Here is a 23,513-nt window from a genome sequence, read left to right as displayed (position 1 = left end):
CACCCCACCCCCCCCCCACCACCCACTCAAACAGGTAGGTGGTGAATTGTCAGTGCGGCCATATTGCAGTGTGTGGGAGCATCTCCATGTCCAGAAACACCGCTCCTAAGAAAGCTAGAAAGTCTCAGCTTCACATGTTGAGTGAATACTGTGTCGCAACATGTGTTCAGGCAGGTTCTTACAAATCAGTGTCTACACAGCATGCATAAGATGTATGTGCATGTTTTTGCAGATGGTCCCATTTACCATCATACACAGCAATATCAGGAAATGTCTCACTATATCAAACACATTTGTAGTTGGAATATAAATTGTTGCTCAATGAGCTCAGTACACTGTCCCACATGATGCAATGCTTAGAACAGCCTGTCAGGACATAGAGTTATGTAACCAGGAAGGAATAATAATAAAAGGAAAAGTTGAACTGCTACGAAACAGGCTTAACAGTTCCCATATCAACAGGTCACTAAATCATCAACTTGACAAACTTTACCACACCCACACACACACACATCTCATCCTTGAGATCAATAAACGTCCTATCCTATCCTAAGTCCTATCCTACATACACACACACACACACACACAATATAATGTTGGGGCAGAGGTCAGACATTATGCTGATGATGCAATCCAAACCCTGCCCTATCTTCCTCCCTCAGAGTGAACCAGTTGGCCTGAATTCTTTTGACATGGACTGAGAAAGATTCGCTCACTGCTGACTTTTTCAGGTTGGCTGCTTATTTATAGTTTCACTACAGTTTAAATGTTTGATTTTTACCTGTTTTTAGCTTTTGGTCCAGAACACCAGCACCAACACGCAGCCATTTATATTTCACTTTGTATTTTGGCTCACTAGTCTTGAAGTGCTGAACAGATATTTTATTTCCAATTTCAAGTCTACAGGTTGTGACTCAGCTTCCAGTGGCTGTGAGGGCCACAGGTGAATGTAACATCATTTCTGGTTTCATCCAGATAAACAATGGACTCTTTGAACGAGGATGCTACAAGGTAAAAATCCCTATTATCCCTTTATATTTTTAATCATTGCGAGAGTAAGTGGTCGAGAGAAGGAGAGAGAAGGAGAGAGAAGGAGAGAGAGAAAAGGTTGTGTGCTTAACTGTGTGTATACCTTTTTATACACTTAATGCTAAAAAGTATTTTTTATCAAATCAGCAGAGTGAAATATTGAATTAATTTACTGCTTCAATACATTTCAGGGTGGACGTGAAGAGTCTTGTGTCAAAGTTCTCAGGTGATTCTTTGTCAGAAATGTCAGCTGGCTCAAAGGAACGTAAAGGCAAAAGGTAAGAAAGTCTAATTACTAAACTGGAATATCTCACTCTTACTTACTCCAAACTTACTCACTAATCCACACAATGATGCAATGCAGTGTTCCTAGTAATAGGGTAATGTGATGGGTTCTGTGTGTGTTGGTGTGTGTGTGTGTGTGCTTGTGTATTTGTGACTCAGAAACAGCTTATCAGAGTGACTTGACATTAAAATAGTAGACGGAGAATGTTTGTGGCTTGTGTTGCACACTTATGAAATAAGGCCACCCACAAGTGTGTGGCATATGAAAGTTTACTGAAAAATCTACAACTTATTAAATACATGGGGACAATCACATTCACCTCCTCACAGAGCTATGAAACAAGAAAGATTACATATAAATACAGTATATTATGACTTGTGTAGGACTTGAAACCCAAGGTGTGCCGCTCGCTTGGGTTAGCTGCTTAAGATCTGTCAGTGATACGTCAGGAGAGGATCGGCAGTACCTGCCCCCTATGCCAGTGCACTCAATCCCCACAAACACACACACACACATGCTCAGCTGCTCGGCAGACACTCCAGAGTTCAACCTTTGATTATGTTAACAGTTTTATTTTACACTCTTAAATTATTACTTTTTTTAAATGCCACACGGAGACTATACTTAAATTCAACAAAACACATATGGCATTTGAAGTTTGAATGGAAAAAATTGTGAATTAAGAACATTTGTTTACTTCTAAATAGGACTACTTTTTATTCTGTTTTCATATTTCAGTTCAGAAATAGCATTTCAGTATGCCGTGACCTGACTCAATCTTTTTTTTTCTTAGGGGAAGGACACCAGGTTCTACGTTCTCCGTCGATTGTGAGACGCTGAAGTCATCAATGGACACTCCTCTTCATTTTGCAAAAACACAGTCAGTCTTTTTTTTTATTTTCTGTGTTTTGAAGTTGTCAATCTCTGCCTAAACATTTCCTCTGAACATTATTATGTGTCTTCCTTTTTGAGGTCTCTGTAAAGGGGACATTATGCTTTTTGGTTATTTTTCATCATGTAAAATAATGAGGGTTGAACACAGAATGTTGCAAAAACGTGAGGTTTATGAATATGAATATACAAATATGAGAACCTGTATAATATGGTCATAATATGGTTTGGAAGAAATAGCTTTTGTTCAGTTTAAGTAGTTGACACAGTAATGTAAATTACAGTAATGCAGTATTGCACTTGTATTGATCTCTCTTTGTATTCTGGATGTCCAACTGAGAAGTCTTTAAAGGACATCCCTCCATTTTAAAGCTAAACAGCACACCTTAAAATTGAAAATATATAAATTACAAAGATAGTTTAAACAGATCCAACAAAGATATATATATATCACATAAATCCCTTTAAAAGTTGCATTTCCTTATTTCTTTTAGACGGGACAGACCAAAGTCTGGATACTCTGGTTATGAGACAGGTATGTCTTCAAAAGATGTCCCGCTTCATTTCAGAGAAAACATGTGAGACACAATTTGAATTCAAAGTTTTTCATCTAAACAAATCTACATGTTGTATATTTATGTAGAGGAATGAAAACTTTGTAACCCTTTTAGAAGGAGGACATCACTGTCTATGTCTGCTGATGAGTCAGAGGACTCCAAAGATGTACCCCTTCATTTTAAACAGGAAAAACAGTAAGAAAGTAAAATTGTTTACAAACTGTGATTGAATACTGGAGAAAGTCATTTGATGTTAATTATTCCCAAATAAATGTAATTTACTCTTTTTCCTTTCAGTGCAGTGTACGGTGTGCCTCGTTATTGGGGTGGACATGTGTCGACCCCCGGGGAGCCGCCAAAGTATGTTGCCTGCATTTATTCGCTCGTATGTCTGTCTGCAACCATGCATTATAATATCTATAATGATGACTTGTATAATGCTTGTATACTGTATATATAAGTACTTATATAATGTTGTTTTGATGTTCAGGTTGAAAGCAGAATGTTTTCAACCTCCTGTGCACAGAGCGCCTGATGACCCTATCAGCCACCAGTAAGAATGCAGGAACTTTGGTCGTGGTTGCATTTTTGTTTATTTCACATGTTGTTAACAGGAGTAGTAGATTACTTTTCTCATTGATATGATAATTCAACGTATTATCAATGGTAACTTTAGTATGATCTGTTGTAAATCAATTACTGTCCCACATTGATGCTGGAGAGTAGTGCTGTCAAAGCACGATATACAGTGATACAGTGGATAGAAACTAACTTTTTTGTCTTGCAAACAGTCAGATCTATCGAGTGAGGGCAGAATCCAAACATTCTGACGAGACATCAGATTATTCCTCAACTCTTACCTCTGGATCCAGGGATTCTCAAAATGATGAAGATACTGTCATACAAGATTATGTGTGAGATACTTTTCTCTTAGGACTCTTAGAAAACATTTACCCTGTTATAATTATGAAAGGCAGCTGGCTTTATGCAGGCTGAAATTTAATCAAATGTTAGGTAGAATAACAAACTAATCTCTTAGAAGTATCAAACTGTGAGTTTGTGTGGGACTGTTGCTATCTTTCCTGTCCAGTTGAATCCAGTGTTGGCAAAAAGAGTTTGTTTCAGAAATAACTTCAAGACTTTAATGTTTCATATTCAAACCAGACAAAGCGACGTGACCTGTGACATCTGCCTCCACACCAGAGCTGTGAAGACCTGTCTGACCTGTAATGTTTCCTACTGCGAGTATGATGTCAGACAGCACTACACTGTGGAAGCATTGATGAGACACACACTGTCAGATGTGTGTGGCGAGGTCGAGAGGAAACGCTGTCACCACATTCAGAACTCTCTAGATCACTTTTGCAGGACAGATCAGATGCAAATTTGCAGGACTTGTGTTGTAAGAAAGCATAGAGGACACGACATTGTCTTGCAGAAAACACAGCATGAAGCAGAACAGGTGAATGGTCGATGTTTGACAGTTGGGAGAAATATGAAAGACTTTAATTGTAGCAATTTTCTTACCTGTATTATGTTATATTATATGTTCCAGGTTGTTGGTGTTGAGGAAGACCCTGACCTGCATGCTATAGGCAAGTTTTATTATTTGAAATATGTTACATGGAAAAGTGAGATGATTTCCCACGTCTATATATTCATTGTTGTCTTGCTTGGGGATCTGCTTGTAAGGAAGATACTCTTATAATACAGTATAACTTTGTAGAGGGAATATACATTTCCTCTCACAAACTTCAATCGAGTCCCACTCACAACATTTAGTGACATTTTTCAAGTGCGGAAAACTGAAAGACCTTATCAAGTGCTTTTTGAAATGCATTGTTGCGAGGTGGAGCAACAAAGATATGAGGCTTGTTATGGCTTTATAAGACACAATGCTATAAAGATGTGACGGGAACCCTGGCTTTGTTAAGTGTTATAAAACACATTGCCAGGAAAAGGTCAAAATTTTTAATCATGTTGTGTTAACGTACAGGAGGTGAATGAATAACATGAAGTACACAATGTAATGTAGTAAATTCTGGTGGAATCAATTATATTTAGCTTTTGTGGAGCTCACAATTTAAGTAATGCAGTTTTGTACATTACAAAAGTACCACTAACATAATAACAGTACAATATGGTAGTCAGATTACCATTACAAATTTGAGCTGAATCACATCAGTTTGTCATGGCTAAAATGATTTATTCTTTATAATCTGGCTAGTGGTGCCCCCTCCTGGTGAAATCACGTTTGTGTCAGTGAAACCGGACTCTGTCGTTCTGTCATGGGGATGTCCAGAGGGACTGGAGGGACCAAAGACCTTCAGAGTGAAGTGGAGGCCTTCAAAGAAGGCTGAGGATTACATACCAATAAAAGATTTTTATAGAATAGAAATAAACAATCTTAAACTTGGGCAAAAGTATTCCTTCAGTGTGGCCACAGAAGACGGCGATGGCAATTTAAGTGACTGGACCACAGCATCCATTTTCACAGGTAACAAGACATTTCATATCCCATTTGCATTGTGTTCACAATGAACCTTCAACATGAACAAGTGAATAAAACATCTTCACATACAAATGTCTGTTCTCTTATAGTGGTGCCAGCTCCTAGAAACTTGACCAAAGAATACTCAGGGACCACAACTCTGTCCTTGAAATGGACCAAAGGAGACAAATTGGAGCAAATTCCGCATGGATTTCTTCTAACAATTAGAAGTCAAGGAAAAGAGACACTGGCAATATACACAGAAGACTGCAACAAGATGTTCTCTGACTTAAAACCACACACAGAATACAACATCTCTGTGTCATCATTGCTCAGCAACCAAAGGCAAAGTGAGCCGGTCTCTGTAACAATACACACAGGTGAGAGACTATACTCTTTTGTTTTTTTGTGGTTTCAGATACAAATTTAATTTTAATCCAATAGAAATAGCAAGTCACATTTAATAGCATGTTGAAAATACAATTTAAAAAGTAACTACAATGAGATTTTTCTGACAGTTGACCTGTCTGTTTTCATTGTGTCACAGATCCGTGTCTCAGAGAGGTGCTATCAAAAATTGGACTTGAAGACCAATATGAAATCAAGCTGACACGTAGTATGATTATTGAAATTAATTGCAATGATTCCTCAGAGAATACACTTGAAACCATGCAGTCACTTCCTGGGGCCTTTTTGAGGAGACTTATGCTGGGCAACCCAGAGGCCAGAAGTGTCAAATGTGTGTCCTGTGATGGCAAAGAAAACAGCAATGCCATTAACCCCCTGGATCTGATAACAGCAGTGTTTCTCTGTTCAGATGGACTTCTTCAGCAGGAGATAGTTCTGAAAATGTCACTCTGCCATTTTGCCATCCCACTTTTGGTCCCCAACCATGAGACAAGAGAAATCACAATGATGCTGTGGTCCATGTATGACATTGTACGGCGGTTTGCACCTTCCATTCAGGCCTTCGTAAAGTCAAGCTGTGAGGAAAGAATTGTCCTCTGTGATTTTCCTTTGGTTTCATTTGTGAGGCTGGGGACGACATGTGTGTCCAAGTCTCACATCTTGAACAAAATGCTTAGTAACAGCCAGAGCTATCATGATACTTTTTATCATCGTAAAATGGTTAGTGGGGATGTTCCCAGGAGGATTTCAGATGGGCTTGTTGAAATGAGCTGGTTTCTCCCATGCGGAATCAAGGCAATTGATTCTTTCACAGACCCTATAGCTGTAGCCAACCTCAGAGGAGACATCAAGGTCTTTGACCAACAATTTGCATTCCTCTGTCAGGAATCAGCAGCTGTTTACATTTTTTGCGATGATTCAGAAGCTGATTGCTTCAAGATAATAGAAGGGAGAGATGTGAGTGCAGATGTTGTTATGATTAGCAGTTCACAGGGGAAAAACTTTACACTCAAAAGGATGACAACAAAGCCCCATTTAAAGACAACGGATATAAGTCAGAAGAAGAGGACTGACATGGAGTTAACTAAAGCCCTCCAGGAATCACTCTCCAAGATGCTAGAAAACTCTCTGAAGAAAAAGTCAGTGGAAAAGCTGGCTGAAAAAGCTCGTGGCTGTGGAATTCTAGTCGATGGGGATAGCGATGAGTGTCAGAGTGCGATGAGAAATATGCACAAAATCACCAGGAACATAGACAACCCCTCCAAATTCAAAGATGAACAACTGCCTTCACAGGGAAACGTCTGGAAAGCACTTTCTTGGCTGCAAAATGAGAGCTGCAGACTGAGAAAAGCTGGTAACAGAAACATTGAAAATTACCAAGAGTCTCTGAAAACAAAGGAGAAGGAACTGAGAAGAAAACAGCAAAGATTTGAGATGACTGCTGCAATGTCAGCATTTCTTCATGGACTGGTAACTTCCGAAGTGCAACGGTACTTTTTCCTCAAATGGTTGGAAATAGACCTTGACAACTTGTGTCGACAGCTTTCACGGGGTCTTCAAGATGAGTACAAACACATCTGCCTGAAAACTCCCCAGCCAAAAGACCTCATTGCAGAGATGGAAGAGAAAATGTCTGCTAATTCCTTACAGCTGGATCACTTTTTCCGCGAGTGTGGGCAGCTATATGAATACGCATGTTATCTGCCAGAGTTCAGCCGTCAGAGAAAGAACATGGAACATCTCCCTGCACTGTGCGCTCAGATGCTTTCAGATGGTTTCTCGGTGGAGCTTGTTGACGGAGACGCCTCGAACATCCCGATGAAATGGATCAATGATGTGCTCACTGAACTTCACTACATTATGCATTCTAACAGTAAAGTCAAGGTCATTTCAATCATAGGAGCCGAAAACACAGGAAAATCAACTCTCCTCAACACAATGTTTGGTGCCAGGTTTGCTGTTAGTAGAGGACGGTCCAGCAGAGGTGCTTTCATCCAACTCATCAATATCAACAAAGACATCAGGGAAGAACTGGGGTGTGACTGCATCATGATCATTGACGCTGAGGGACTAAAACCACATCAGATGGTTCAAGAGGATGACTGCCATGAACTTCACATTGACGTAGCCAAGCTTGCTGTGGGACTCAGCGACATTGTAATTGTCAGTCTTTCCACGGACACCTCAAGAGAGAAAGACATCTTAGAGATTGCGGTTCCTGCATTCACTAGGTTGCAAGGAGCAGAACAGAAGCCACTCTGTCACTTTGTGCATACAAATATCTCAGAAGTGCCGAGTCTTGAGAGGGAGAGAGCTGAAGAGTTAGTGGAACACCTCAATGAACTTACCCTGACGGATTGTGGGTTGAAAAAGGATAATGTCACCAAGATCTCAGATGTGATGAAGTTTGATCCACACACGTGCTGTTGGTGTATTCCAAATCTGTGGAGTGGCACTCCACCTATGACTGCCATAAGTATTGAGTACAGTGAGACTGTGCATGCTTTGAAGAAGAGATTGATTAACGACTTGAAGAAGTGTCAGGGAAGAGGGGAACTAACGCATTTTGCCACAAGGATCGAAAACCTTTGGAAAGCTTTATGAAAACTGTTGAGACATCCGAAGAATAAGCAGAATAACTAGCATACGACTATTGTTAAGTGAAGTTCAATACTTACATTCAACAATGGGCAAGCATGTCCCTAAAATGACTAGTTAAAACTGATGAAGACTTTGTTTCTTTTTGTAATTGTTAAGTTGAATATTTGTATTGAAGAAACAAAAAGAGGTAAAAAGAAGAGAATTAAAACCATAAAGAGAACCAGGCTGTGTAATGTTCATGTTAATTGTTCTTCTTTCTAATAATGAATGCATGACCCCTACATCTGAAAATTGAAAATGATGAAAATACCTTCATTCATACTTTTGCACAGATGGATGACCCAGAAACATTTTCAATGTCACACTTTATTATTTACAATGTGATTTAATAAAGATCTCTGGAGATACTGTACAGATAAAACGTGTAACATGTAAATATGCCTGCAAAATAAACAGTATGTAAACTTATACTGAAGGATCAATCTGCACATGGAAATAGACAACAAAAAATCATATTACTGCTGACATTAAAAATGTTCTTGCCTGGATTACTGGAATTGTATTAAAAGTGTACAGATGTTTGGTGTGATATGAATGAATGTGGCTGTTTTCAGTTTCCCTAAAATCTGAAATCTTCATTTTATGATACAGCATTGCTATTTAATAGTCACACAACAATCAATACATATACGTTTTCTATACATATATGACTTGACATATGAGATTATGAGAGAGATTTTGGATTTTTGATCAAATTAAATGGGAAAAAAGCCAATTGGTATGCAAATATCTCATTTATAATAAACCCAAAGAAATGCATTTTTTATAGATATGGCAGACCAAAATGAAATAAATTCTACATAAATTCTAGTGCATCTGTTAAATTCGAAGGTCAACAGTTTGCATTTATTTGAAAAATGGAATCTTTTACCATTACACCAGAACACACCTGTCGTATCACTAAGTACTTGTAGCCAAGTCCTCTCATAAAGAAATCTTCAAGTTTATACATTTAATTTCAAAAGACAAGTTTATTCTGATTTTACAAATAAAAACGAATGTGCTTTACTCCATTCCCCCTAATTACATACAGTAATTAGATAATACATAAAGTACATGATAACATAATAAATATAGCACCTACTACACATTAAAGGACGTCAGAGACAATTACAGCAACAGATAAATAAAAACACAGATGACTGTACATGAAGAACAACAAGAAGAACATCAACAGTGTGAGGTCAGACCTGTGTCATAGTTTGTAGTGCTGCAAAGATTGGTTTGAGTGCAGTGAGATTTGGTGAAGTGTCAGCGTGACATCATTCGTACAAACTCTGGAAAGAAAATACATGTTATTATTGGGGATCTTTTTCTGCCTATTTAAAATTTTAACTGTAAATTACTCCAAACCATGAAGAACTGATGAATGTCCAGAATGGAATTTTAAAATACTGCAATGAATCACGTAGAATTTGATATAATTTTAGATGAATTAGGTTACTGTATGGTTATATTGTAACTTTACTTTCCAGACTTTCTATCCTTTTCGTTCTGACTTGACTTGAAGTGTCTGTAGAGATTTTAGTGGTACGTCTACATCTTCTGTAATGATATCCACCTCTCCTTTATTCCTATTTTCATACATTGGTCCATTATACATTCTAGATTTCTGTTGATGTCCACATTAATTGTGTGTGTCCCATCTTGTCCCTGCTGGACTGTTGATGGACAGTCCAGCAGGGACAAGACTGCTGTTGCTGTTGTCAATCCTTTCCGTTACGCCAATTATATTGAAGTTTCCAATGATCAATTTACTGAGACAGAGTTGAGAGGCTTCTTCTTTTATTCATTCATACATGAGTGATGCATATGACAAAGTGAATACATGCACTGAGCTATTCTTTGAGCAAACACATTTTTTATATCAGTGTATCAGGGTGGATGCCTTTCCTTGTTCTATCTGGCTGCTTTGGCAGCCATGTCCACAGTGGCCTGTTCTTTCCTCTCTAATAGTAGTTAATAAAGGCCAAAGATATACTGTTATCTTACACATAATGCCATAGGTATAGTATGTTCTTCTAAATTACTTGTTACATGTTTCAATTCTTTTTTCCCCTCATACTTTTGCTTCTTTTGTCTCATTTTAAGCCACAGCTTCAATATGAATAAAACAAATCACTCACCTTCAAAGTCAACCTGTCCATCTCCGTTGAGGTCCACGTCATGGAGGATCTCGTCAATCTCGTGGTGGTTGAGCTGCTGCCCCATCAGCTTCTTCATGGCCTCCCTCAGCTCCCCAAGGCTGATTTGACCATCACCATTTGAGTCAAACTAGGAAAAATAGTGGAGGTGCAACAAGTGAACATTATTTCAAGCATTTCAAGGGCCACCAAAGCAAGATAGGTTAGCTGAGGACCTACTGTATCTAAATCCACATGTTAAATGCAAAGTCACCTGTTCTAGTAGCACTAGGCCATCACCTGTTTTTTTTAAATTTTGTTTTTTTATTTACAGAAAAACAGCAAAGCTTAAAGTACAGGCTTGTATCATTAGATTCCACATCTTGAATCACACATTTTATAATTCTAAATGAAAAATCTTTCATTTTTTTAATGGTTGAACATGAAATTCCAAACCTCTCCTCAATAGCTAAAATGAGCATTTTTGATAATATTTGTACCTGTACCTTATTTTTCATGTTGGAAAGCTTAGAAGCTACCAACATCGATCAAGTCAGTGTATGCAGGAGAGAGTCATATTCACGTAACGCGATTGTTTACTTTTTGGCATCACATCAGACCTGCTCACTTATCATAGCTAAGACTTTGCATGACGTAGTAGTGGCAGCTTCAAAATGACAGTAAGATTGCATATCTATTCCATATTTTAGCAGTGTTATGGCTGAGAGAATGTTATAACTCCATGTCTACTTTTAAATGCCCGCTTTTGTAGGCATCCTGCTGTATGTGTTATGTCCCTGCAAAGGGATCACGCTGTTTGGGTAGCTTGTGTAGCTTGTAAATTAATGTTTCCACCATGACAGGCAAAAACATGTGACTTTGCATGTGATGATAGCATTGTGCTGAACATGTTAAGGTCCAGGTCTGGCTGTGTTAGTGAGCAAATTGATATTGTTAGTCTGTTTGTTTGCTGTCTGTGTGGATTTTCTGTGCAAGATTGAGAGTGATGCAGACCACCAAACTGTGGGATGTCACACTAACCTCCCTGAAAGCATCTCTCAGCTCCTTCACTCCAATCATATCTGCCGTCTCAGCCAACATCTTGGGACCCATCAATTCAACAAAGTCCTCAAAGTCTACGCGGCCGCCACCTAGTGGGTAAGCAAATGAATAATGTTAAGAGCTGGACCAATTTCTTTGTTCATCTGCAGCAGGGTCCCTCTTTAGTTCATAAAGGATCCCTGAATAACAGTTCCCTCATACTGTTATTACATGAAGCCATTACGCTCAAACGCTAATGACTCTAAATTACTTCCTGCTCCTTCATTATCAGGGTGCCCTTGAGAAATGCATGCAACCTCATTACACAATTGTGAATGGAACTGTTACAAACTATAGAATACAATAGAGCAGAAAACACATATGTAATCATACTTTCATCAAGGTTAAGGGTGAAATGTAACTTAGAATGTCACCTGCATGTAAACTTGCCAGCAATGTTAAGTCTTTGCTCTCTACCCAGCATACATTTTGTAAGGTTGGTGGAAGCAGTTCTGATTTTAGATTTTTTTTCAACATAAAATATGTATGCGTGCGTGTCTTCAGGACTCACAAATCTGCTGGCTGAGTTCTATCAGCTCCATCTCTGTTGGCATGTATCCCATTGTCCTCATGCACTCGCCCAGGTCTTTACAGCTGATGAAACCATCCTTGTCCTTATCAAACTCCCTGAAAGCTTCACGTAGCTCTGGATTGAATACATAAAGCAGATAAGAGATGCAAAATTAATCAGTTGTACAGTTTGATATTGCTTTTATTGCGTAGACTAATCCTTTCATTTATATAATCCTACATATTATTCTCTACTTCAGCTGAAAAACTAATTCATTGCCTATTACAGTGCAAAACAGCATTGTGAGGGAAAAGACAGGACAAGTTTATAGTAATTCTACAATGGTCACAGTTCACACTTGACAGCCAACACAATCAGGATTGGAGCGGAAACGCAGGTCAGAAGAATGGACTGGATGAGGATAAGGTTGAGGATAAGCTTTGGTGATTTCTGTACCTTCCATTTCCTCTGGTTGCAGAGCTCTGTCCTGTGGTGGTGCAGTGGAACATGCATACAGAGAAGTGGACATCCAGTCAGGTTACACACACTTTCCAGCTCTCATTCATTTTTCCCCAACCACAAGCATAAACACCAAATACAAAGGAAATCTTCTATTTAAAAATAAATGTTGTTTTTTAAAATGACTAACCTTAATTAATAACTTTTTTACTGAATCTGTCACACAATAAGATAGTAGATAAGATTGAAGATAGTATTGATGAAAAAAATCACCTAAATCATTTTAGGAGGGAGGAAGTGGGATTTTCTAATTATTTGTTTGCCTTCATCAGAATATAATTAAAGTTTGTACATAGGATATTCATTGGCGTCGTTGTGTACATGCAGGTGTGGTGACACTGGACAAACATGGGTCTGTAGTGACACTGGTGGTCAGATGTTGGAGCACCGGTCGAAACCCAATGAGTGGCAGTTGGTAAATGAGGGAAGTTTTGATTCCAAGATGCATCGATGATAAAATGCATTGTGGTTATTGTTTTTATTGTCAACCAGAAACGTTGCAAAAGGGTCCAATTCAATGTGTTGTCCCTGGTCAAAAACACGTTAGATACATTAGAAACATTGTATTCCCCCTGCTCGTTGTGGAGATTTTACTGGCAGGCAGACATTTGTCACATTGTATTACCACACATAAATTTCTGCTAAAACAAATGATCACATTTTGAGGTTTGGCTGAAATGTGGTCTGGGGTGTGTATAATTTGTTGTATTTTACCGCATTTTTGGTTCTTTATAAAAATGTGTTCAGTATGGCATATTTAGCCGCAATATGGAGTAGAGTGTTTGTAATTTGGTTTATTAAGCTGGACAGTCATTGTTATGGTGCCAGTGTAGCCAGTCTGTGGGAGTTAATGAGCAGAAAAGAAGCCATGTTGAGCTGTCGTGGTGCATCTGAGTGCTGTTGTGTTTTTAATTTTTGAGGAGCCACATTCAATGGCAAAGGGTCTGGTTATGGATAAAGTGTTTTCAGTGAGAAGGGTTCTGTTGTGCTCAAAACAGCAAAATATGGGCTTAATAGATGTTTCATAGTCTTTCCCCCCCCCCCCCCCGTTCATTCTCTCTTTGTATTGACCAAGTACTACAGTGGTGTATTCTTTCACATTGTTGTGGTATTCATATCACAATGACAATTCACAAGATAACAACAGCAGTGTCATTTTACAGCTAAGAAACATTGGCCACCAGCCGCCACTGAATCCTCCAAAATGAAAATGAAATTTTAAAATGCACAGATTATGTAGACACGGAAAAAGAAAATGCCAGGATATATTTGTTCTCAACATTGTTTTGTTCATTCTCATATTCTGTGAGACTGACAGGCTGTGATGTCACCAGCAGGAATAATGCAGGACTGGATTATAGGATGCAGGTTAGAGAACAGTGGTCAGGAGATTACAGACCTAAATGCTGTTACAAATCATGAAGGCTCATTGTTTTTTTCATTTCTCAGCAGATATTTTCATCTGTCTGCACAGAAGTCCAGCAATAGATTACATGAACATTTACACACATTTATGTAGTCCCTACTTACTATGTGTACTTGCATAAACAATCACACCACAAACATAATTGTAATTATATAATATTCTATATTTTATACAGCCAACCAAGCAATTTTTAATTTTTTGAGCATCTTCTTTCTTTTGAACCATTATCCAATTAAGTGCGAATGGACAAAACATTGAACTCATTTTTGGAATGATTTTTACTGTTTTAACTTCCAACCATTACTTTAGATACATGTGAGAAAACGTAGAGTGAAATGAAAAAAATGGAATTACAAAGCATCGCCACAAGGCACCGCACTGACCATGAGCCCTCAGGCATGAATCCAACTAATTTACACACAAGTTACATTTCTGAGGTATAAACACAAACTGGAGCATCAGTTAAAGAATAATTTGTATTTGCTGTAATTTTTGACAGCAAAAGGGATTATCAGGGATTTAATTTCCACTAAAGGCGATCAGTCTGACTTTATTATCTCATAGACTAATCTGTGGGCTTTGTGGAGGATTCTCGTCACTTTTCTAGTTGCGTATCCTCCGGGTTTGGTGGCTCATCAGCTTTGATTGGAATATTAGTGAATACGAGCAACAGTTCTATGACTAAAAATTTACCAGGAAATTGTACCAATTTAAACTTGAATTTAACAAAGTCACAAACATACTGAGAAAGAGGACCTGTGTAAATGATTTAAAACATTTATAATAATGATAAATCCCTTTAATGACATTCAGTTATCTTATATTTCCCCTCTAGACTGGGCCCAAGGTCTTCCCATCGCCCGGGACACATGCTTGTTATGAACATATGAACAGGGACTACATCACTAACCTAATGGCTCTTTTCAATTAGTGCTGCCAGCTTCTGTCAGGAAATTATTATTGATCCCTGCCATCTCGGGCACATTCATCTGGAATAAATGAGACGCTTGATATAGCCTGCACCCACAGCAGATGGGGTTCAAATCTAAACTGCACTCCGAACACATTCCCAGGAAAGTGATGTTATACTGTGTATCTCACAGCTCAATACAGCTCAGGATTCCTATGAAACACTCAAAATATAAATCACCAATGATGTACATCTGAAGCCAATTGGCTTTCTCCAAATGAGAAGTTATAACTCATGGGCTAATTCCGGGAAATACTGGCATTGCATTGGAAAACAGTACTTTAGTGAGGTACTTGAGTTTACCTCTTTAGAAATAGTCACTTTCAATCTGGAAACATTTTAAGTTTATCAGCGGATCTCTTACAGTCTTATTCTGCATAAAGTAGGTAAATATGATGTATTTTATTTAGCAGTGATCAAATGACCATGACATCATTGCTGGAGAAAGTGATGATTTGTGAGGAATGTTCTCATGATGTCATACTGTACTGACGGAAGACCTGTCTTTGGCCTTGCTCTGGATGACAGCGACACTATGATGGATATACATTATATGTTGTGTGTGCATGTGTGTAAGCGTCATACATACGAGCTGGCCCTGAGCGAGGCCCTGCCGGAGGAAGATACAAGCAGGCCCCACTATGTTGTGCAGCAAGTTGCAGTTCTTAACCAGAGTGCACAGAGGTTCATGGAACACCCGCTCGCTCTCTCCTTCCTCCGCGTCCACACCTGCAACCCTCACGCCCCCCAGCATGGCTGCAGCCAATGGGTCTCCGCTATTTTCTGTGGGTAACTCCCACTTAAAGGAGGGGAACCAGTCAGATTAGGAGACAGACTGTTTTCTACTACTACTACAGTAAACACAAAGCATGATGTAAAAAGGGTCTAAACATGGCACAGTGGTCATATTTACATCATGTTTAGACCTGGTTACAAAATTTTGCTATTTTATTTGTGATTTTTTTTTTGTGTTCATTTCACAACATATAACTTGATAAACTGAAATGGTGGATTTTGAATTTTCTTGTTATCTTAAAAGAAATGAAATTATTCTTAATTTTTATACATCCAAACTGATCCAAGAAACAACAGGGATTTTCCTATTTTCTTTTTTTTGTTTGTTTAATCTCTTACTCTGAATTCAAAACAACAGCTAAAACCAATCAATCATAATTTCAAGTCATAATTAAATCACTATCCACCAGTGGATTTTTTAATAACAAACATCTCCAGTTGAGTTCAGTAGAAAGCAGTTTACTGAAAGAAATTTCACAATATTTAAATATTATATTACATTTCATCTGATTACAAGTGATTATTGTTTGTATGTTATCAATTCCAACTGTCCTTTCATTCATATATTCATCCTAGAATCATTCCTTACCTTCTGGATTTTACTTTTCTTTTTAGTCGCCTTGTTAATATTTCCCATCACTCTTTAACTCCCTCTTTTCACTCCTCCTCTCTTCAACCACCTAGTCCCTCGCCTAGTCCCTCGCCTAGTCCCTCGCGTAAAGTTCCAAAATTGAAGAAAATACATCCAGTGCATCCCATGGAGAAAAACCTGTCAGGCAAAGGCAAATCTGCTCTGAGCTCCACTGCTGCAGCACTACAACTAGAGGCTGGTGCGTGCACGTGCTTAAGATCCTACTCCTCCAGTGATAGGTAAGGTAGGCATATGATGTCACATTAAATCCTAACGCCACATTATGTTGAAGGCCATCATGCTCATGTTGTAGAGGTGTGGTGTGGAGATTTACAGGGAGGGAGGGAGAGCTGGGTCATACTTCTCTGGGTCATACTATCTCTGCTGCCAGACTCGGATTGCACGACTTGCCAACACCAAAAAGCACTATTTTCTTCTATATTTATCTGTTACCCCCTCTTTCCATAATTGATCACTTGAATTTAGAACAACTACATGTAATCTGTTGCACCCTTCCACTCTCTATGTGTCATGTTTATTCTAAAAAAAAGTCAATTCTGGCAGAGAGAGAGAGAGAGAGAGAGAGAGAGAGAGAGAGAGAGAGAGAGCAAGAGAGCGAGAGTAAGAGAGAAAGAGAGAAAGAGAGAAAGAGTAAAGGGGGAGGGAATGGGTAGAAACATGGAGAGCAGGATGCTTGTTTAATCCCTCACATTTCAGATTAGAGGGAGGGAGTTATGTAGGAGCAGGGGGCAGAGGGAGAACAAGAGGAGGAGCATTTGCAAGGGATGAAAGAAGTTAAATTAAGTAAACAAAGAGGGGAAAATAGATGAAAGTGGTGCAAAGAGTGAATAAATGCAGAGGACAAGAACTCGCACTTTAAGAAAAGGGTGATACAGTTTCTCTGTCTCACAAACCTCCATGCACCAATGTTGAAAATGGTGAAAGAAAATGCCAAAAAGGACCAGTACACTAAAATAGATTTACAATCTACACACAATGAGTATTTTTACGTCACAAACACTGCTAATACATTGATATTCTTACTGCGAATGCATGACTTTCTCTTTGTCGTATTTTTGTCTATGGTATTACATTACGATCATTTGGCTGACGCTTTTATCCAAAGCGACTTACATTACATTTACCACCCTTCGCAGAGGGGAGCAATTGAGGGTTCGGTGCCTTGCTCAGGGGCACCTCAGCAGGGGCTCGAACCGGCAACCCTCAGGTTCCCAAGCAGAAGCTCTACCCACTGAGCCACTGCCTCCATGGTATCGGTACTGAATGAACATCCTTACATCCTTCTGCTATATTTTTCTGTGTCTCTTTCTCAACATAGCAATTAATGAGTTAATGATAAAGTGAAGTCAAAGTCAAAGTCCTTGGAAGCGGAAGGAATAAATCCACCCATTAGGAATTTTCCTGTGATTGACACTGCTGAGCTTCCACCACAGGAGAGCAGCAGATATGAACTGCAGCTCCAGCAGTAACAGCGATGTATCACCACCAGAGGTCAGAGTAATGCAGTGTCTCAGAGACACTGTTCCACTGACTGTGCGTCAATCATAATTTTAGTTTGAGGATAATGCAAATGGGCAAATTCATTCACAGATGTTGAACCTGGAGTTTGACCATTATCAGAGGTCTAAATTGTTCATGCACATCATGCAGCACAGGTTCATAAATCAATAATAAAACTTTCCAAAACTGGAGATGCGAATGCCCCAGATGAGACGGATGAGGGCTAAATGAAATGCAGCAGTACACAAATGCTTTGTGTGGATGGATCAATGCTAAGATTGCTCTAAATGGGTGAGGAAATGAAATGAAAATTCATAAATCTGACTAATTTCTTTGATTTTAGTTATTTTATCATAAAGTTATTGTGAAACCCTTGCCTTTCGAATCTATTAAATAGATTGGCAAAGGGAAAAGCTGACTTGCAACAAAGGATTTGAATCTGCAGTGTCTCAGTTATATAATATGGCCCTTAGTCCACTGATCCAGCTGGACAGCCATGAGATTAGTAAATGGAAGCTTCGGTCATGTAATGGGTGTTGCTGTAGATTAACTGGAACCATGGCCTAACTATGAAGCAGTATTAGTATTAGGGAGTTCAACATATTTCTCAAATGCACAGAATCCTCCACACTCTCACTCACTCATTGTGTGTCTCACTCAGACACACAGTGTCAAAAAAACAATAACTTTCTATTCTATTCTATTTGGTGCCAACAGCCAGAGTGTGAACACAAAGTTTTTGAGCCTAAAACCCCACAACAGATCTGCTGGGTGATAATTCATGTCCCATCCCTTGCAAACAACAAGTTCACCAGATGCCTGAAAAACAAAAATGGACAAACAGAAAAATCAGACTCATTCCAGAAGTCAGGATTTACATGCTATGCTACACTAGCACACATTCACACACATGTACACATTTAATCACAAAGCTATAATTCAGCTCAAGCAGTATCAGTATCACAAACATCTATCTCCTAACACATTTCCAATGCATTTAGAATCTTCTTAGCAAATAACCTCTGTAAGGTGCTTATTTTCCTAAATCTGTTCCTATTCACTCTGTATCATAGATTTCAAAAATGTGAAATAATCTCCAGCTAATGGCATTTGTGAAGGCTATGAAATGTGACAATGTAACAAATGTTTGACAGCATGTCGAGACTTGACAGCTTCAAGTATTGTGCACGGCAGGATTGTGTAGTAACGGCTGCAGAGTTCAGTCAGGAGAGCTTTGAATATCTTGGAAAGATGGCTGAAAATCTATTCCTGTGTAATTACAGTATTAACCTGTTCAACCTGTTTGAGTATTTAGTACCATTTGCGCGTGTCTGTCATTTATGAGTACCAAAAACAAAAGATTGTCATGGTTCACTGGGAGCAGATTGGAAATGTAAGCAGTGCCAAGTGACGTCACAGTCAGATGCACTCATTGCCATTATGGTATTGTAATGACACATAGCAATACTTGTTCAATACAAAGAATAAATGACAACTGACAACAGACACACACGCCTGCACACACACATGCACACAAACACACACTCTCTCTCTCTCTCTTTGATGTATTTGCATCATTTGACTATTTTGAGCGAACCAGGCTCACGCTTCTCAGTAAAAACAGGTTATCTAGAACCGGACTGCCTTGTCTTGACTTATTGCCTCCTTGTTCACTCCCACAAAATGGCCCCACAGACACAATCAATGCTTTCCCATTTTAATAATCCATTCACACACTCTCTACTCATTTCAGCCAAACTACCACGCACTGGATGCATTTGATGAACATTTAAAGAACCTAATGTGAGTTTTAATATAACAAATTACAGACACTTCCCTGCACATTTCAGCCAAATACAGCAATTTCTGTTTCTTTGTCTGCAATGCATGAGTCATAACTTTGGGACACAGCACATCCTGTTTGTCAGAGTTATGATTGGAAAGAAGTTCATCTTGTTCCTCCAAAGTTGAACACTGTTCAGTATGATGAAATCCTTCATGTCCTTTAACTCCTTTAAGCTCTCCCTAATCCCTCTTTACAGCTCATCAATCTCTTCTCTCTTTCTTTATGACATCCATCACTTTCTGGCCCTCATCCCAGCTCTCCCTCCCTTATATCATCATTGGCTCCATCTGTTGTTGGAACATTGAGGATCATAGGATAAAAAGGGAAAACAGGAAATTTTCAGCAGGGCTGTCTTTTCTTTTTGGTGTACTAAGTGATGCTTACTGTACTTAACCAAATAAACAAATGTCACCAAAAGCAACATGTTGATCCTGCATGTGTAACCATGGAACACTGTTTTACTGATATCCTGCATGACCGTATTCAGTATTCAGAAGTGCTCAAATGAATTGTCCAGAGAATCTGATTATGATTGTGGGGTATTATTAGTAACAGCTTGCCTCAGATATTAATGGCAGTAAAACTCAGGCATAAATCACAAAATAAACGACTTTATTTGGAACCAGGTGCAAATCACCCCATCAAACTGGTGTTGGCGTAATTGTTTTGGTCCACATGTTAGTGCGATTGTTGTGTTCATGACCTGCCCAACTAACCCTAGTCCAATGGAACCAAATCTCATAGGTATGAAAATGTAGGGGAATTTTGTTTTATTTTTTCTATCCTGTTTACCTTGGAGGCTGCACTATGAAGCTAAAAGGTCCGATCAGTAATCATTTCAGAGTGAAAAATAAAAATTGTCTATAGAGCTGTAGAAATAATCAGGGGTTGCAAACTATTTCCTGAGTTTCTGCTTGGCAGCTGTGTGTGTCTCAGAGTGTGTTAGGGGTGATTTAGCACACTGGCGTATCTCCTCCCATCCAATACTACCCAAATTCTCCACTGATAAGAAATCAACAAATCTCAAGCAGCAACCCCTAGTGAGCTGGGAGATGATGTACAATCATGTATCCATCCTAGCAATATGACCCGTGTAATAAACATATGAACTATCATTCTCTGCCATGCTTAAAGCAACAGGGGTGCACACAGAAGGAATGTTTACATCCATCTGGATTTTGTAAACATTGCCTTACCAATAGATCTAGTTAAATGTGTTCATCTAAACTACATAACTAAACATTAATATTAGATGATTAGATGCGTATGTAATGCCTAATTACATAAGACAATAATCTTTGTTTGATGCGTATTGTTAAGTTTTTTTGTCATGTAGATCATGTAGATTTAAAATTTGTGAATATAAAGTAAAAGTGTAAAAGTTGTGATCAATGGAAATAAAATAGCAAAATTTGCCACAAAAACGTGAAAAACTTCTGATCTAAAAAAGGGGAAAGAAAAAGGGGAACCACTGCCATAATAACTTCTGCATTGTCACATCATTATATATTTGCATAATTTGAAGAATGCTCAAATTCAACAATGCCAGTGACCTGCTTTGGACGAAACTGAAGAGAAAATTCAACTAATGTCGTAAAATCTCCAGCATGTTGTTTTGAAGAAGTTCAATGTGTCCTACCTGTCCGAAGACAGAATCCACAATGGGTCTCAGCTTCTTTCGTTCCCCCTCTGGAAGCCAGACGTCACAGGGGTCTTCCACAGGGGAGGACAGACTCAAGGACTTAGCTTTGGGCTTTGGAGGCCTCTTCATACTCGATGAACTCCATCGTCTGAAGGAGTCAATCTTCTTCTTGAATGAACCCTGGATTACAAATGAAATAATAGATGGACAGAAAATATAAATGTACAATGCAAGAAAAGGGATTCATGGACCGATAAATAAAAAAATGAACAAATGAATGAATAACAAAATTGATTTAATTGAACTTTTAATTCTTGGTTAAAACCCCAGAATTGTGTCTCCATGGCAACCATTCATCAGATAGCAAACATTGTATCATCTCTTTAAAGATACAGAAAGTAAAGGATGGTAAGGCGATGCAGAGACCTGCTGGGATATGTTCACATGAACTAACCTTCTTCACTAACTTGTCCTCAGGCACCTCCATGGACGACACGCTTCTTGCATCATTCATCTTCGAAGCCCAGGTTGCACATACACACAGGCGTCCTCTCCCTCCTCCTGTCACGCTTTGTCAACTTCTCCTCTTTATCTGTTTCTCTTCAACCTCTGTCACCGGATGATAATCTGCATCATGTCTCCTACTGTTGTTGCTCCTCCCTCCGCCCTCTCTCTCTCTCTATCATCCATCTCTCTGTATCCACATCCATCACTCAGTTTTTCATCCGCCTGCTCGTATCCACCTCCATATCACTCTCATTGCTTTTCACTGTCTCCACTGGACCCAAGCAATCCCATTTCAGCACATGGAGAAGACATTTTGATTTAGTTTTGTTTATTACTTAACTTCTGTACTTGTATTGTCAATGTTTGTGAGTTTCTTGTTAACAACTTCGATCATTGATCAGTAAATATGGAGGTGATACAACAAATATGAATTAAGCTAAAAACACTCCACAAAACTCTCTCTCTCACTGATGCACTGTAGGCGCCGCCTCGCCTTTATATTGTTGAAAGTCGCGTCTCATTGTTAGAAACTATGACATGAAGGAACAAATCTAAACTTCTGTCCTTAAAAGTTTAAATGGAGGTTGCACAAGTGTTTTTCTACAGTTTGAAACATTTTAAAACTGTTCTGTCAGTACTGAAGTACTGAAGTAGGTGTGCCCAGATCCGCCGTTATGAAGACATGGGAAACAAACTTCTTCTCTGTTAGTAGTGACACACTGGGTTGTGCTGTAACAAGTCACAACATCCTGTTGCCTGTGGATTAACGCAGCATTATTTCTGGTAACAACATACAGCTGTGCAGTTACTCTTTAATGTTAAATTAAACTTTGTGGGACCACCAGTAGTGACATCTTTCCAGAACGGAATTTCTCCAGAAACCTGTGCTGAGGTGAGTGACATACTAACATTTACATCTAACAGAGTGAAGTCATACTTGAAAGGTTAATAAGTCAAATTAATGGAAATTATACTTTTAAAAATAGGATATTGTGAATATTTTATACTTACGTTTGCTTTTTATTTATTTTAATTCTGTTGTCAGTTCGGTTGAGGTTACATGGAATCACGTTAGATGAAATGTGCCTGATATGAACAAAACATGTGCAATCGCAGCAGATCACCCTTATCCATGCTCACCACTTCATGTGTACAGTATGTGAGTGTGCGCCTCAGTGGATGATGGTCCAAAGGAAATCACTGACGCACGACTCAACCTTAATTCTCTAGTCAGCATCTGTCACTTATAAGTACCATAGCAGTGCATTAAAGCGTTTTACAGTAATACTCACCAACCCTCCCTCAACATATATGCCCTCCCTTTCTCTCACTTAGATTCTCTCCTTATCTAGTTAAGCTGTTTTTATAACCACTAAGGAGTAGATATTTTCAAAATCTGTGTCTTTTCTTGGTCACATATTCGTCTTTCTTGCAGCTGAGCATCATTATACCCTCAAATCTTTGCCACATGTGCATCATTCCATTCATATCTCATAGACAAAGTGATCCGATTGCATGCCAGATGTAGACGAGACTAAAAGCCTAAAGCAGAGGGCTCAAATGTTAATACCATATCAGATAACAACCAGAAATATGCA

General features: G+C 38.8%; 2 protein-coding genes across 5 annotated transcripts; one reads left to right on the top strand and one right to left on the bottom strand.

Annotated features, from left to right (window-relative positions):
- Positions 1–494: 494 nt before the first annotated feature.
- LOC142996640 (up-regulator of cell proliferation-like) lies at positions 495–8,640 on the top strand. Of its 3 annotated transcripts, none has more exons than XM_076147635.1 (14): positions 495–731; positions 976–1,011; positions 1,221–1,307; positions 2,109–2,195; positions 2,701–2,784; positions 2,878–2,958; positions 3,061–3,123; positions 3,254–3,316; positions 3,555–3,677; positions 3,928–4,225; positions 4,319–4,358; positions 4,991–5,260; positions 5,365–5,634; positions 5,802–8,640. In XM_076147635.1, exons 2-14 carry the CDS (start codon positions 983–985, stop codon positions 8,264–8,266), a joined length of 3,960 nt encoding a protein of 1,319 aa, XP_076003750.1. In that variant the 5' UTR covers positions 495–731; positions 976–982; the 3' UTR covers positions 8,267–8,640. The 3 variants fall into 3 exon arrangements, with proteins under 3 accessions (XP_076003750.1, XP_076003749.1, XP_076003751.1); XM_076147634.1 differs by having other exon boundaries at positions 900–1,011; XM_076147636.1 differs by lacking the exons at positions 495–731; positions 976–1,011; positions 1,221–1,307 and having other exon boundaries at positions 2,147–2,195; positions 2,701–2,741.
- A 51-nt stretch (positions 8,641–8,691) lies between these two features.
- Positions 8,692–22,336, bottom strand: cabp2a (calcium binding protein 2a). Of its 2 annotated transcripts, XM_076147710.1 has the most exons (8): positions 21,863–22,336; positions 21,406–21,588; positions 15,563–15,772; positions 12,515–12,545; positions 12,059–12,193; positions 11,488–11,597; positions 10,450–10,597; positions 8,692–9,600 (listed from the first exon to the last, which is right to left on the bottom strand). In XM_076147710.1, the coding sequence occupies exons 1-8, from the start codon at positions 21,920–21,922 to the stop codon at positions 9,575–9,577; spliced, it is 903 nt and encodes a 300-aa protein (XP_076003825.1). In that variant the 5' UTR covers positions 21,923–22,336; the 3' UTR covers positions 8,692–9,574. The 2 variants fall into 2 exon arrangements, with proteins under 2 accessions (XP_076003825.1, XP_076003824.1); XM_076147709.1 differs by lacking the exon at positions 15,563–15,772.
- Positions 22,337–23,513: the final 1,177 nt, after the last annotated feature.

This window comes from Genypterus blacodes, unplaced genomic scaffold (genome assembly GCF_046128005.1).
Source record: "Genypterus blacodes isolate CSIRO-AG114 ecotype Tasmania unplaced genomic scaffold, CSIRO-AGI_Gbla_v1 ptg000039l_1, whole genome shotgun sequence".
NCBI lineage: Eukaryota > Metazoa > Chordata > Actinopteri > Ophidiiformes > Ophidiidae > Genypterus > Genypterus blacodes.
Note: the sequence above shows the minus strand (reverse complement) of the source record. Positions and strands in the feature narration are given on the sequence as shown.